Source organism: Stenella coeruleoalba (genome assembly GCF_951394435.1).
Source record: "Stenella coeruleoalba genome assembly, chromosome: 1".
NCBI classification, from domain to species: domain Eukaryota; kingdom Metazoa; phylum Chordata; class Mammalia; order Artiodactyla; family Delphinidae; genus Stenella; species Stenella coeruleoalba.
The window spans coordinates 18,839,582-18,855,506 of NC_137169.1; the positions used below are offsets into that span (position 1 = coordinate 18,839,582).

The 15,925-nt window shown below is 46.9% G+C and overlaps 1 protein-coding gene across 7 annotated transcripts in view; it reads left to right on the forward strand.

The window, feature by feature from the left end:
• Positions 1-15,925, forward strand: part of NIPAL3 (NIPA like domain containing 3) — a 53,805-nt gene that overhangs the window by 24,832 nt on the left and 13,048 nt on the right. For all 7 annotated transcript variants that reach the window (XM_079933487.1, XM_079933486.1, XM_079933484.1 and 4 more), the window contains 6 exons: positions 955-1,023; positions 2,606-2,777; positions 5,340-5,399; positions 8,170-8,315; positions 11,965-12,061; positions 14,617-14,752. In XM_079933487.1, coding sequence (XP_079789613.1) covers positions 955-1,023; positions 2,606-2,777; positions 5,340-5,399; positions 8,170-8,315; positions 11,965-12,061; positions 14,617-14,752 — 680 coding nt within the window. The remainder of the gene's footprint in view (positions 1-954; positions 1,024-2,605; positions 2,778-5,339; positions 5,400-8,169; positions 8,316-11,964; positions 12,062-14,616; positions 14,753-15,925) is intronic.

Here is a 15,925-nt window from a genome sequence, read left to right on the forward strand (position 1 = left end):
CATGAACTAGGATGTTGGATCACAGCATTGTTTTTAAAAAAGGAAATAGCCTAAGTATCCAATAATACAGAAGCAATGATAGAAATGCACATCCAAATGGTAAGTTATTTTGACATTTATTAAAAATGGTGAATTAGATATGCCTATCAAGAGAATGTATTTATAATATCTTAGGTAAAGGAACAGGTTGTAAAACAAATTATAATATTATTTTTATAACAATAAATTAACACTGCCATTGACATCAAAATTCATGGACAGAAAAAAATTTTTACAAAAATCAAAATGTTTGCAGTAACTATCTCTGGGGGTTTTAGAGTGACAGATGGCTTTTATCTTTTTTGCGTTTTTGTTCTTTTCATTTATATTTCCTAATTATTCTACAGTGAATATACGTTTGGTAATCATTGTATAAAGTTTTAAAAAAAATGCCGTGCTAAGGAATCTGAACCTCATTCTTAAGGTGACATAAATTAAATTTTTATAAATTAAATAATTAAAAGTGCCCTAAGCAACTTTGCCACTTAAAGGAGCCTCATTGAGACCCCTCTGGGAATAGGAAGACGCCATTGATTAGATGGCAAATAGTATCCCTGCCTGTGTTTTTCTTGTAAATTCTGATCTCTGAACATTGCTTTTCTGCGCAAGACCATACCAAGTCAATACATTAAGGGAACTGGAAGAGCAGATTTAGGCCTTATCAAGTCCTTGTGACTGGAGGACAAAGGATGGTGCTTTCTGGTAGTGTCCCATCGCAGGCCGTGTTCTGTAAACCAGCAAGGCAGCCAGAGTAAACTCGGGTAGAAAAATTCCACTGGAGTGTCTGGGGGGCGTGGCTTTGTGAGGGATGTTGTTGGTTTTGTTTTGGGACCACAAACAGTTGGATTCCAATGTGTCCTGGGGCCCTTTGGCTTAGGCCCAGCTCATGTCTGCTCCTGTGAACTTTCCTTACAGGAAAACTTGATCGGTGCCCTCTTGGCGATTTTCGGACACCTTGTGGTCAGCATTGCACTTAACCTCCAGGTACGTTTCAGTCACCAGCACTGCCTGGGGCAGAGATACAGCCGATGGGTATCTGGTGCAGGCCCGGCTGCCTCCTCTCTGGGGGACATTGCCTATTCCATCCCAGGGCTGGGACAATACCTTTTAGGTTGTTCCAGAATCTCTCTTGATTCTTTGCCCCTGCTTCATCCCCCATCACCCCTCAACTATGAAGATAGTGCTCTCCATTACTTAAAAGTCTCTGGGGGGTGCCTTGGAGCAGCTGCTGTGTACGCCCTGCCTCATAATTCCTCGGCCTAGTTGAGCTCACAGGCAGCTGTGGTTTAGAGCCAGTTGACGACACCATGGGAACTGGCCCCACTGGCTGCAGGTGCCGCTGGGAAGCCAGCTGTGTGTGTTGGGCGCTGGTGGCGGTTGTTAATGCCCCGGGGCAGCCTTCAACCAGTGGGGGATGGGAGTCAGTGGATAAATGCTCCAGGCCCCCGTCCTTGGGTAGGATGGTTCTGAGGGGAGTTCACAGGGTTTCTCAGAATGACTGAGCCCCAGTTGCCCAAAGCACTAACTCACCGTGAAAGCACCCTTCACTGGCCCTCCTCCCTTCCCTGTCTCACTTTCCCACGCCCTGACTTATGCTTCCTGGAATCACCTCCCAAATCAACTCGCTGCTCCCCAGCCCTTGTTTCAGGGACTGCTTCTGGGAAACCCAGTCCAAGACTTGACACCTGCCAGCAGGACAAATCCCACAGCACACTGGCCAACGCTTTCCCCCAGCGCTGCACAGCTTCCAGCTTCGGCGAGCCGCTCTGCCCCTCTGGAGCAGGCACGTGAACACTCTGCTTCCACATACACACACGTGTGTGTTTCTGTGTGTTTCCGAGGCTGCATGGTCTCTTAGCTCCTATGTGGTTCCCTCTCTTCTCTCTGCAGACCAGCAGCCCTCATCAAGATCCTCCCCACATGGCAGCCTTGACCCTCTAAGTCAACATGCCTTTCTGGCTTTCCTTAGTCACTGCCTCAGGGTCTGTGTCCCAAGTTCACATGTCCAGAACCAGGAATATTGTCCATGCTTGGGCCAAGTATCCACCCGAGGGAGAGCAGCGTCCACTAGCACCCACAGGGCTGCCCAGCAGAGCAGCCAGCATCTCTACGGAAAGGAGTGTATCCAAGTGGGCACACTGGACACGGGGACTCCTGGGCATTGCTATTAGAGGGAAAAGTCAACCCAAGGGCCAGGCTAAAGTGGGGGTCCTTAGATCATGGCTTCCACCCCAGACTGCTCGTTGCCTGTGATGTGCATCAGAAATGCACATTTCCAGGCCTCACCCACATCTCCCCGCTGAGGGTGAGGCCCAGGCACATGTATTTTTTCAAAGCTTCCCAGGGAATTTAAGGCTTCCCAGCCAATTTGAGAACTACTGTCTCAGAATAGCAACCTAAGGTTTAGATCACTACTGCTTTACTCTTCTCTGAGTCAGAACTCCAAAAACACTTGACAGGTCTCCCCAAACTATTTTTAAAAGTGGGGAGTGGATTTAGGATTCGTGCATCTTAGCATCTTTTTCCTGGAGATCTGGACAAATCGCATTCTTTCTCGGATTTCTAGAAGTACTGTCACATCCGCCTCGCGGGCTCCAAGGACCCTCGGGCCTATTTCAAGACCAAGACATGGTGGCTGGGCCTGTTCCTGATGCTGCTGGGCGAGCTGGGCGTGTTTGCCTCCTACGCCTTCGCCCCGCTCTCGCTGATTGTGCCTCTCAGCGCCGTCTCCGTGATAGGTAAGACCCAGCTCCCACCCCGCCCCTCCCCTGGGACTTGCCTACCTCTGTGAGCAGGTCACCGCCAGTATCAAAGAGACTCACCAAACCAGCTTTTGCTTTGCTAGTAATGCCTAACACTTACAAAGCGCTTCATACTCAGCAGGACTTGCTCTAAGCACTTTACAGATAGTGATTCTTCTAATCCTCCTGGCAGCCTTTTGAGGGAGATACTGTTATTATCCCCATTTTACAGATGAGGAAACCGAGGCACAGAGTGGTGAAATTACTTTCCCCAAATCACACAGCTAGCGAGAAGCAGGGCTGGGATGCAAACTGGCGTTCTGCCTCCAGAAGCTGTTTAAGATTCGGAAAGTTTATCAGAATTGCTTTTTATTTCTACTGCAGAAGGAAGATAAACCTTGACACATTCATCCTAACACTGTCAAGATAAACTAAGCTTTCAGAGTTCAGGTACTTCACACCTCTAAGAAATGCACATTCAGCTTATCCTCTGATCTTTTTACATCAACTGATACCATTTTTAAAACATCACTAACTTTCTCATCTGCCATTTTTCTATGATTTCTGTAATCACTGAACCAGTGTTTCAGAACGTTTGAACCAACTAGAAGACAAAGGAGTTTTAATATCCATGAAGTCACAAATAAAATAGAATTAGAAAAAAATTCTTTTCTTCTTAAGTAAAAGATGTTAGTAGATTAGTGAACAATAGTTTTTTGTACATAGGAGCAGGGACAGTGAACTTGCTTTGAAATGTTTCCTTCCATCCTGCTGGTAAGCATTACAGTGCCGAGAAGCTCTTCTCTGCTCTTAAAGGAGAAAATCCTATTCTGAGTCTTAATCCTCCTGGAATTAAGAGGGCCTCTTCCATACAGGGATGGCATAGGCATGGCATTTATGTGCCCCTGCAGTGCCCAAGGCAGATATCACTAATCAATCATAGTGAGCCTGGATGGGCCCTCAGAATTCTCAGAGCTTCAGGCAGTCATTACCAATTACTAGGAGTTGGCAGAGGAGCGGAAATCTATTTACTTTCCCTGATCCTATTTATTGAAAGCCCCTCTTTTTTTCGACCAGGGTTGGTAAACAGGCAGCCTACAAGATGACTGAGGTCCTCAGGCATGCTGTGTTCTTTCCCACCCAGTATCGTTTCAAAATGTCATTTGAGTGCCTTTAGTTGAGGCAAGTTGTCTGCCGTAGTCTCAGCTTCTCTCTACTGTCTTACATCTGGCCCGCTTTCTACATCTGTGTTGTTGCCCAGCCCCAACAGGTATTTAGGTTTGTCCTCTGCCCATTGCTCATCTATCCAAAGGGCTCTCAGAACCTTTATTGACAATGAGGAATATGTGACTGAATGACTAAGTACTTTAAATCTTAGTCTTTGAATTTTAATAAGGATCAAATAACCAAATTCTTAAAAATGGGCTGAATTATAATGATGGGACTTCACATATCATCCCCTAGAAATTAAGGGGCTCTTAGAGTTTCTTAAGTCACCAAGTGAAAAATAATATTAAAAATAAATATTAAAATAATAATCACCATTTATTGGGTACCTATTACTTATTAGTTACTGTTCCAGGTACTTTAATAATAATAATTACTCAGTTATTGAGCATGTACTAAGTGATTTGCCTATATTATCTCATTTAATTACCCCTATGACTCTGAGAAGTAGGTATTTTCAGTGATATGCTGATAAACCAACTCGAGAGAATGAGAGAAGAAGAAAAAGAAAAGAAAGAGGAGGTGGAGGGAGGGAGGGAAGAAGGGAAGGGACAGAAAAGTGGAAGAAAAAGAAGACCTGATTTTTAATGTTTCTGATGTAAGGGTGTAAATACCCACACTGTCACTGATTCCAAGCTGCCAATGGTTTCCTGACTATTAACCCTCAGCAAGCTGGTGAAGGCTGGATCCAGCACACGATTTCAGAGACTAGGAGACTGACTCTCAGGTGAAGTGACCTACCCAGGTTACCCAGCCAGAGGAGGCGGACCTGAGATAGTAACCCTGGTCTTTTCACGGTGAATGCCAGCCCCATCCTTTAGAACAGTCACAAGAAAGTTTGAGTACATCTGCAAACGTGGAAGAGTCAGGGAGTGAAAAGAAAAGAACCAGGGGGGAAATGTCAGTGGTAGGCATTGCCTTCTGAAGGAGCAAGAGCCCTGGCCTCCAACAGTCCTAGGTTTGCGCCCAGCCTTTCCTCGCCAGCTGCATGGTCTTGAGCGGGTCCTTTCCCTCTCTCAGCTTCAGTGTCCCCATTTTCCACATGGAATCATAACAGTGCCCACCTCAAAGAGCAAACACGCCAGAAATAACTTGTGTAAGTTGCCTGTCACACAGCGAGTATTCAACCCCCGGTGTTCCTTGTAGGAAATCCTCAGGGAGGCTCAGAGAGGAGCCTCTGTTTCTAATAACAAGAGACAGCTCTTGGGAGCATGAGTGAGAGCTTAGGCAAGCTCCAGCGCAAATGAGCCAACCCAGAGGGCACTGGCGAAGGGACTCCATTTGACTGATGGCAGCCTCAACGCTCTTCTCCCTGTGCTTCTTTTTTTATAGCCAGCGCCATCATAGGAATCATATTCATCAAAGAAAAATGGAAACCTAAAGACTTTCTGAGTAAGTTCGTGGACTGGAGCTCTGTTCTTAATTTTATGCTTGTGTTTTTTTTCATTGTGAAACCAGCTCACCCCAATGTAGAGATCATTTGTCTCCTTCTCCCCGTGTGGTTCTGTATCCCACCCTCATCGGGCTCCTGAGAGCTGGGTCTTTTAATCAGTGGTTCCCAAACTTGGCTACGCATCAGAACCATCCGTGCAACTTTTTAAAATGGGCTTTCATTTATTCCATTCAATCAATATTTATTGAACATCTATTGCTGGGATTTTAGGAGGCCCAGGAAAAGGCACCCTCTTTCCCTAACTGAGTTTTAAAACAGTGAGAACTAAATAAGGAAGTCAAACACAGGAGATCAGAAGTTATGCTTTATTACTAATAAAAGCTAGATTAGAACATGCAGCCACGTGAACTTGCTTACGCTCTCCCCGCAGTGCGCTCCAGCCCACAGCTAGACCTTGGGCCAGTCTCCCAAGGAAATATTTGGGTTTACAGAATGGAACACTTATCCAGAATTACTGCCGTACATATCCTGGGACAGAGAAGGGAGAAAAAAAGATCAAAGCCTGAGTGTTTAAATTCTTTCGATAGATTAACTCCATTTCGGTCGAGAAATGCAGACCAATGGTGCAAGAGGCAGAAGTGTCGGTCCATTGGAGCTTCCTCCACATAGAAACCCAAGGAGTGGGGAAGAAGTTACCTACTGAGTGCCACCCTCTGTTGTAGGTGCTGGAGATATAGCAGTAGGACAGATGAGGATCCTACTCTCATGGAGGTTACTGTCTAATGTATATGTGTGTTGGAGGGGAGAACATACAGTAAACAAGTTAACTATATAACTAACCAAATAAAATAATTCTAGATCTTAGCGAGTGCTTCAGAGAAAGTAGAATGCTTTTTGTTGGGGCACTGGGGATGTGGGGATGCTTTTCCTAGACTGGTCAGGGTTAGACTCTCTGAAGACGTGGGACCCAGACCTAACTGATACTAAGGAGACTACCAACGCCAAGGTCTGTGGGCAGTGTTCCATGTAGAAGGAGCAGCAGGTGCAAAGGCCCTGAGGCAGGAATAAGCTTGGCGTGTCCGGTATCAGTAAGGCCAGTGTAGCTGGAGGGTGATGAGTAAAGGAGGAAGCAGGACATGAGAGCAAGGAGGCATGGAGGAACTGGATGATGCAGGGGCTTACGAGCCATGCTAAGGAGTTAAGGAGGGACATGATGGTGGGTCCAGGCTCTATCCCCAGAGACTTTAAATCTGGGCTGGGGCCTGGGCATTTGCATTCTCATAAAGCTCCCCAGGGTGAAGTATATTAGTCTGCAACTTGCTTTGAAATGTATCCAAAAATAACCTGGCTTGATGATTGAGTGGAGGGATGAAGAAAATGGATCACGATATGGGATAAAGCAAGTATAATAAAATGTCAATTTAGAATCTAGGTGGTGGGACTATGGGTGCTTACTATTAAAGTTTCTTTTTATATAAATTTATTTTTATTTATTTGTTTTTGGCTGTGTTGGGTCTTCGTTGCTGTGCGTGGGTTTTCTTTAGTTGCGGCGAGCGGGCTTCTTATTGCAGTGGCTTCTCTTATTGTGGAGCACGAGCTCTAGGCACACAGCCTTCAGTAGTTGCGGCACGCGGGCTCAGTAATTGTAGCTTGCAGGCTGTAGAGCTCAGGCTTAGTAGTTGTGGTGCACGGGCTTAGTTGCTCCACAGCGTGTGGGATCTTCCTGGACCAGGGCTCAAACCCGTGTCCCCTGCATTGGCAGGCGGATTCTTAACCACTGCACCACCAGGGAAGTCCTTGTGTCCGAAAGTTTTTAAACACAAAATGTCAGGGAGAAGAAGCTCCCAAGATGCTGCAGACACACAGCCACATTTGGGAATCACTGTTCTGAATCATTGGTGTAGAGTAACAGCAAGATTGGACCAGGAGGTGGAAAAAGAAAAGAATCTTACACTGAAAAAAGCAGAACTACTGCTCAGCAAACAAATGATGCCACAAAGACCGAAAGATTCAGAATGATTTGTAGTAATTCTGCTGGGGGAGGGGCGGGGCGGGGCTGGTTCTGAGATCAGTGTAGAGGTTTATGTCCCTTCCAGGGTCATGCTAGGTGGTCCTGGAATGAGAGGCATGCCCTATGTGAATTAGAAAAAGATGCCCCTCTGGGCATCTATAGTTCTGTGGGCAAATGCCTTGGTGAGCAGAGCATGGGCTAGATTTTAGCCCTCTTCACTGCCCTTGTGCAGTGAGCAACCTGCACAACTGTACCTGGCTGCCCTGCTTAGAGTTCTATTAAAGTTCAGCAAACATTCACCCAGTGCTAGACCTTTGCTGGACAACGCAGGTATATTGATGAGTAAGACCTGTCCCTGCTTACGGAGAACTTAAGACAATAGACTTGCACAGAACTTACCATGTTGAGTTTAACCATGGTTCATTCATTCACTGAGCAATTTTTAACACTAAATGTATCTTTAAAAAATGACATTCAGGGGACTTCCCTGGCGGCCCACTGGTTAAGACACCACACTTCCTCTGCAGGGGGCACGGGTTTGATTGCTGGTGGGAGAACCAAGTTCCTGCATGCCTTGAGGCGTGGCCAAAAAAGTAGAAAAAAAAAATGACATTCATGAAGATACTCTGTTTTTTTTCAAGTAAAGAAAAACCCCAAATTCAAGCAATAGCAGGTCCCCATATGTTACCCTAAAGACACATGCTGGCCTGGGGCGGGCACTTGCAGTAAGCCCTGTGATGGCCTCCCTCTCCCTGCAGGGCGCTACATCTTATCCTTCGTTGGCTGCGGTCTGGCCATCGTGGGCACCTACTTGCTGGTGACATTCGCACCCAACAGTCATGAGAAGATGACAGGCGAGAACATCATCAGACATCTTGTGAGCTGGCCTTTTCTCCTGTACATGGTGAGAGAAGCCTCCGGTCCTTCCACCTGAGAGGATGGGGGTGGGGATGGAGTCCTAGAAACCAGAAACCCAAATTCCCAGCAAGACGGGGTTCACGGGAATCATGATGTATTTCACAGCGCCGAACACCACGCTCGCAGAGAGCACGTAGTTCCTGGGGAAGTGCTTTTTTTCACTTGTGTCCTGAGTAATGTCTAAAACTGCATGTATAGTGTGATAACTTGATTTTTTTAGAGGTATTTGTAGGTCTGTACGTTACCTGTAAAAGATTGGATAGAAAAACAGAAACTCCATCAGTAGTTGTCTCTGAGAGATGGAATTATGATTGTGTCTTTATTTCACCTTCGTCTTTACATATTACCCAAAATTTCTACAGTGAGCATTTAAAACTGTTATGGTAAGAAAAAAAGTTAAAATTTCTAACAGTTAAAGAATGTTATATATATATTTTTGCCCGCTATCACACAGCTGATAGAAGCTGATAGAAACACGGGAGACACTGCAGACTTTATCTCCTAAACCCCCAACCAGAACTAATCAAGGTTACAAATAGATTACCACTGACTAATTGTAATCTAAATTGATTACAAATAGACTAATCAAGGAAAACATCTAAGGTATTTGGTAAAGCTTATTCCTGCTCCCCCTGCGCCATGTTAAACACTTTTTAATGTATTATCTATCAACAAAAATAACCAGTAAACAGAGGAGTTTTATTTGAGCCAAACTGAGGACTATAGCCTGGGAGACAGCCTCTCAGATAACTCTGAGGAACTGCTCTGGAGAAGCATGGTTTTCAGCACAGATTTATATCTTCTCAGGTCAAAGAACTTTAAACAAGTCAGGGATACATTCCTTAAAGGTATAAAACAACAACAACAAAAAACAGATCAGCATGTACACAGCAAGTCGGTTTGTCCTTGGTACCTGGGAAGGGAATCTTATCATCGCAGGGGTACTAGCATTGGCATCCCATGAAGGGAGGCATTTAATATTTATTTTTAATGTGAACATTCTTTACTTCTGGTCAGTGTACCCTTTTCTTTAATAATTAAAGCAGGTGTACAATGTATGTTTGAAAGGCCACAAATAGGCCGTTTTAGTTAACATAAAATTTTTTTTTAAATTTCTCCATTTTAATCTTTTTTTTTCCATATTTATTTATTTACTTGGTTGCACCAGGTCTTAGTTGTGGCAGGTGGGCTCATTAGTTGTGGCATGCAAACTCTAAGTTGAGGCATGCGTGTGGGATCTAGTTCCCTGACCGGGGTCGAACCCGGGTCCCCTGCATTGGGAGCTCGGAGTCTCATCCACTGCACCACCAGGGAAGTCCCTGTTAGCATAAAATCTGAGTTAAATCATGTAGAAGCCAGAATGACTTCCCTAGACCTCAATGTGTGAAGATTTGTTTCATCACATCTCAGACTCCCTCGATAGTCCTATAACATAGGTGTTTTTCTCCCCATTTTATGGATGAGAAAACTGGATCTCAGGGTTAGCAAACTTGCTCAGAGTCCCGTGAGAGCCGAGCTGGACCTGAAGCCTGCCTGCCTGGCTGGCCTCACGTGTCACCACAGCCTGCTAACGAAGGTGTTCACTGTTTTGCCTTGACTCAAGAAGCCTGGGCCTGCTGTAGAGGCCCCGAACATCCTTTTTCCTCAGATTGCCCGTGAGGCAGATGATAGATTCCCCCAAGGTTGGGGCTGTGTCATCTCCCTAGTGCCAGCCAGCCCCAGCGTTGACCTGTAGGCATGGAGAAGTGTCTGCCGGGCAGAGCCAGAGACCCACCTCTTCAGGAAAAGCTTAACCCCAGAACACAGGCTTCTCTTTCAGAGAGTCCTGGGCTCGAGTCCATTGCATACTGTGTAGCCGTAACCAAGGCACTTAGCCGCATGCTCTGCCTCCTTCTCTGTACGTTAACTGGAGGGGTCACTGGACCCGGGGTGGCTGTCAGGTCCACCCAGCACGTGACGGATGCTCAGTGACCAATTCAGTTTGGCTTCCTCCGTCGTCACTGTGAGGCAGTGCTGCCAGCTGGAAAGATTTGGCCAAATCAAATTCAATAAATATTTATTGAGTGTCTGCTATGTGCCAGACACTGTGGGTATAAAAGCTAAACGAGACAGGCTGACAGAACCCATGGTCCATCAGGAGGCACCAACACATACGCAGCCATCTCACGACAGAACGCCAAGTGCTCTCCCAGCGTGCGTTTAAGCATCATGAAGAATGGTGGGGAGATCGGCCACTCCCACCCCCCTGCCCAAATGTATGCACATCATTTGGGAATGTTGATGAGTAACTACATCTGCTTGATGGCGTATTTTGCAACAATTAAAGATAATGATGACAACTTCATAAAACATGAAAATTGTTTACGGTAACGAACAACGGCCCAGCACAAAACTGTGCTTTGACTGTGATGACAAGTAGATAAAATATATATTCACTGTGACAAAGACGGGAAGAAACAGGAAAATGAACGCAGCTGTGTTTTATGATCTCTAATTCTGAGGAATTTAACAATTTTTTTCTTTTTAAAATGCCCATTAATGTTTCTGCATTGGTTTTTGTGATAAATGAACTTCGGGAGGAGGTTGGGATAGGCAAACAGAGCTGAGCCGTTGCTTTAGTTTTGCCGGGGGCTGGGGCTGGCTTCACTCCTTGGGGAAGTATTGCCAAATGTCTGGACCTTTAAGGAATAGAAGGGACGAGCTGTTGCTGCGAAGGCAGGGAACTTCTCAAACTTCGGTTTTCAAACTTGCTGTTGTCTAGTAAGATTCTACTGATGGAGCACCTTCTGAACACCAGGCACTGCGCCCCCATCTGCAGGCTGTGTAGCCTAGTGGGAAAGCGCATGGGCCCTGGAGCCAGGCTATCCGGGTTCAAATCCCAGCTCTGCCTTTTGCTAGCTTGAGATTCTTCATAGAATTATTATGCTGATTTAGTGAGTTGAGTAAAGATAAAATGCTTAGAATAGAGCCTGGCAGATTTATGAGTTCACCAAGTATAAGCTGTGATTGTGGTCCTCTAAGTTAAGAACACTTATCCCTGTTTCACAAAGGAGGTAACTGAGGTTTAGAGAACTTAAGTGACCTGGCTAAGGTCACACAACTAGTTTAGAAGGAGATCCAAGCTCATAACTGGGCCTCCCTGACTCCAGAAGTCCTCTTTTTTCCGACTCTACCAAGCTGCACGCAGTGGAGGCTCGGTTAGCAGGCAAGTGGTATATATACTTATATACTTAACCAAAGAACTCTTCTCCTCACCAAACAAGCAGCTCCCTCTTTAACCAACTCCCAGTTTTAGTGGGGGTTACCGTGGAGCAGTGAAATGGGACACCAGCTCAGCCTGATGAATCTTGACCATCCAAGGCAGGGTGGCCCTGAGGCCAGCACAGCGCCCTCAGAGCCTCACCGCGAGGTGAACTGCTCCTCAGTATTGGGAGTAGAGAGATTCAGCGTTCCCTGCTTTCCTGCAGGGTATGTATCAGCGGTGTGGGAAATACTGGCTGTTTCAATTCCCTTTCAACTCTGAGGGCCTGTGACTGATGCAATCAGCAGCATAAACTCCAGCCCAGCCCTCCAGGGTCTCCTGGTCTTGCCTGTGGCCCCCGCTGACCTCCCCCCTCCCTTGCTGCTCTCTGTAGCTCGTGGAGATCATTCTCTTCTGCTTGCTGCTGTACTTCTACAAGGAGAGGAACGCCAACAACATTGTTGTGATTCTCCTCTTGGTGGCGTTACTTGGTAAGTGAGGGTCCTGGGGATTGAGTTTTGCCACCACTAAGTAGCACCAAAAGGAAATGTGGGTTTTGTTTACTGAGCTGTGGCATCTGGACCCAGGAGCTGCTGGAGGCCGCTTCAGGCTGGTCCCTCTGCATCGGCGGCTGCAGGAGCTGGGTCCCTGCTAACCAGATGCAGGCCTTGTCAGTTCCATCGTGTTGCGGACGGCATTTGGTATTCTTGAGCCAGACAGACACCCGTCCCCTCAGGGTGCCACCCATTCGAGAGGGAGGAAATGACAGTAAACGAGTTGACAAATACATAGATAGTATAAGTCTGGGCAGTGACAATTACAATGATGAAGAAGAAAGCAGAGTAAGGGTAGGGGTGGGGGGTTAAGAGGTTATTTCAGAGAAGTCAGGGGTGGAACAGGTTCCAACAAGTGAACCCCTAAGGGTCCGTGTAAGACCTATCAGAGGTTAAGACTTAATTCTGGATTCAAAGGCAAGAATTGATTTTGATTTTGCTATCTTTTTTTTTTTTTTCCTTTTAAAGGCATGGGTGCAATGGGGGAAATGGCTCCTAAATCAGATTGGGGCAAGGTTCTAACCCCACATAGAGTTAGATTCACTAAGTAGAGCTGTGAGAAGCACCCCTTCTTCCTGGAGAGGGAGAGGTGGGTGCGGCCCTGCCGCTACCTCCTAGTGACTGTCCCTGTGTCAGCCACGCTGTCCTCTAAAAATGGGCCTAAGAGAACACCCAGATCTCGGGGGGAGAGGCGATTAAATGAGATGAGCACCGGTCCCCAGTGTGTGTTGTTTCCTTCTGTCCTTCCGACAGCAAGCCCCCGTTCCAGCGACAGGCCATAAAACACACAGATATGTCATCATAGGACAGGGCTCCATTTTTTTGTTTTTAACAGCTTTACTGAGATATAGTTTACATACCGTAAAGCTCACCTGTTTAAAGTATACAATTCAGTGATTTTTTTTGTGTGTGTGTGGTACGTGGGCCTCTCACCACTGCAGCCTCTCCCGTTGCGGAGCACAGGCTCCGGACGCGCAGGCTCAGCGGCCATGGCTCACGGGCCCAGCCGCTCCGCGGCATGTGGGATCTTCCCGGACCGGGGCACGAACCGGTGTCTCCCGCATCGGCAGGCGGACTCTCAACTACTGCGCCACCAGGGAAGCCCCTACAACTCAGTGATTTTTAATATATTCATAGAGGATACAACCATCATCATAATCGAATTTCAGAACATTTTTGTCACCCCAAAAAGAAACCCTGTGCCCACTAGCAGTCACTCCCCATTTTTCTATCCTCCCAGGCCCTGGCCAATCACTAATCTACTTTCTGTCTCTATGAATTTGCCTTTCTGGACGTATTACATAAACGGAATCGTACACCATGTGGCTGTTTGTCCCTGGCCTCTTTCACTGAGCATGATGTTGTAGAGGTTCATTCCTCTTGCAGCATGACTCAGTGGTCCGTTCCTTGATGATTTTGTTTGCAAAGTGGATTGGAAGATCACGGTCCCAGAACGTTCGCTCCTGGTGAGTTGGAAGGTCAGAAGGTTCTGAGGCACGTTGGCCAATTCCTTTCTGCCCCCTCCTCACCAACAAGGACAGCCTGGAGAAAGTGCTTGACCTAACTGCCTGCCGATGTTTGAAAACTGTAGTCTAAGTAGCTGAGGAGCCCAGAAGCCACTGTGTCTGCTGGGCTGTTGGCAGGAGAAGGCAAAATGAGCGGACGCTGAGAAAAATAGGAAAGCAAAGCATTTCAGCCAGAACAAGGAACTTCATTTGTACCGTACTTGGGAGTTCCTTGTAATTCCTGCTCTGGCAGGAAAATCCAGCAGTTTAGAGTTACAAGTCGTTTCTGCAGCACTGGGTAAAGCAGTGGTCTCCATAGTGAGGTGGGTGTATGGGAAGAAAAAATATTAGAACTGGTATTTATTTTTATCTCCACCTTTTAAGTATATTTCCTACACATGTTTTATGATGTATATACCATATAAGCACAGGGTTACATGACTATAATTTTTAAATAAATGTATATATATTTGAAAAGTATATACATATGTATAGGGGTATGCATTCCAAAACATGTGGAGACCTCTGGTCTAAAGAAATGTTTTTAAAAATACCAGTGAGTAAGCATTTTAATAGACCAAAAAAACAACACAAAAAACTCCTGAGCTCTGTACACACCACATTTTTCTTGTGATTGCCGTGAGAATGATACTCAAAAGAAGTTCATTTATACATTCGATTGTTTTGACCTTGCATTGTGTTCCAGACACAGTGCTGCCACTCTGGAGTTCAGAGTGAACTCACTACCCTTTCTTGGTAGAGTTTAGAAGGGTATTTGGAAATACCCTTTGGAGTTTTGCTTTCCTCTCTGCTCTCACGGGAGGGTACAAAAGAACCAATGCCAATAGGATCTTCTCACCGTGTAAATCACTGGCTGGGCTCTGCCCGTGTTCCCTGCGTTTTGGTCACTTTGTCCTTTGAGTTTATAAACTGTCCCCCCCACCCATGTCTCTGAGGCTGCCACACATCCTTGTTAACCTTCTGCAGGCTCAATGACCGTGGTGACGGTGAAGGCTGTGGCCGGGATGCTCGTCTTGTCCATACAGGGGAACCTGCAGCTCGACTACCCCATCTTCTACGTGATGCTCGTGTGCATGGTGGCGACTGCTATCTATCAAGCCGCGTGAGTTGCAGATTCTTTTCCTGCTGGGCTTCCCCACAAAGGTCTCTTCCAGCTTCTGGGCCTGATGACAATCGGTTTTGAAGCTGTAGGGCAGGTAGAACATGCAAATGTTCTGTCGCCAGGGTTTGGCATCCACTGTGGAGAGAGAGGGGTCGCTAATTTGCTGAGTTCTCACATGGAGGGGTGCCGTGCTGCTTGAAAAGCCTGGAGTGGATGTATTTTTCCCTCTGCCTCAAAATGTGAGAAGCACACAATCAGAGGCAGCCTCGATTCCCATCTGGACCGAGGCAGGTGCCCACTTCCGGGGCCTCAGAAGAAGCTGTACCGTCCCCGTGAGGCACCTGTCTGTCTGCCCGGTGGAAGACAAAGTTGTCTCCAACTTGCTTGTCCTCAAGAAATCTTTCCAAGTAGAAGAGCAAGGTGATGGTTTCTGCCTCAGAAGCAGCAGTTCTGAGGGTAGGCCTGGGCCTTGCTCATGTCAGAGATCCGGTGCCCAGCAGGGGGCCTGGGCGAGCATGTGGCAAACCTGCGTGGGGACGGAGGGTGGACAGTGCAGGTTTCAGTGTGGTGCATGGGGCCGGTTCACCCCGGACAGGTCAGGCCCTGGACTCCAGCCGCCGGGGCTCACCATCCACCAGCGGTGCCTCCGGGGAACACAGCGGTGACCGCTGCCACCTGGGTGCCCAGTGTAAGCTGTGCTCTCACTGCCTTCACAGGAACTTGAATTCATTTGGTCCCCACGACAATGATATCCTCATTTTGCATGTAAGGAACTGCTGCGAGAGGCCAGGAACTGCGGAGCTGAGACTGGAACCCCGGCGTCTGTCTCCCTCCCCGTCCCGCGCCCCTCACCCCTCTGCTCTAGGCCTGCTCCTCAGCTTCTCCAAGACACAGATTCCCCGTGTGCAATGGCAATAGCAACAGCCCCTACCTAACAGGACCGCAGCAGGCTTTAGTAGGATCCAGGATAACGTCCAGTAAATAGTAGCTTCTTTTATGATTTTTGTTTTATTATTATGCTGAGTATGACTATGCTTAGTCCTCCTACAATGGTTCTGGTCATCACCCCTGAGCCCCTGTCCAGTGCAAGGCTCTGTGCTGTGCCCTCCAGGGCTCTGTGCTGTGCCCTCCAGGGCTGACAAAGATGATCAGGTGCCCCACCCTCCTCGGGAA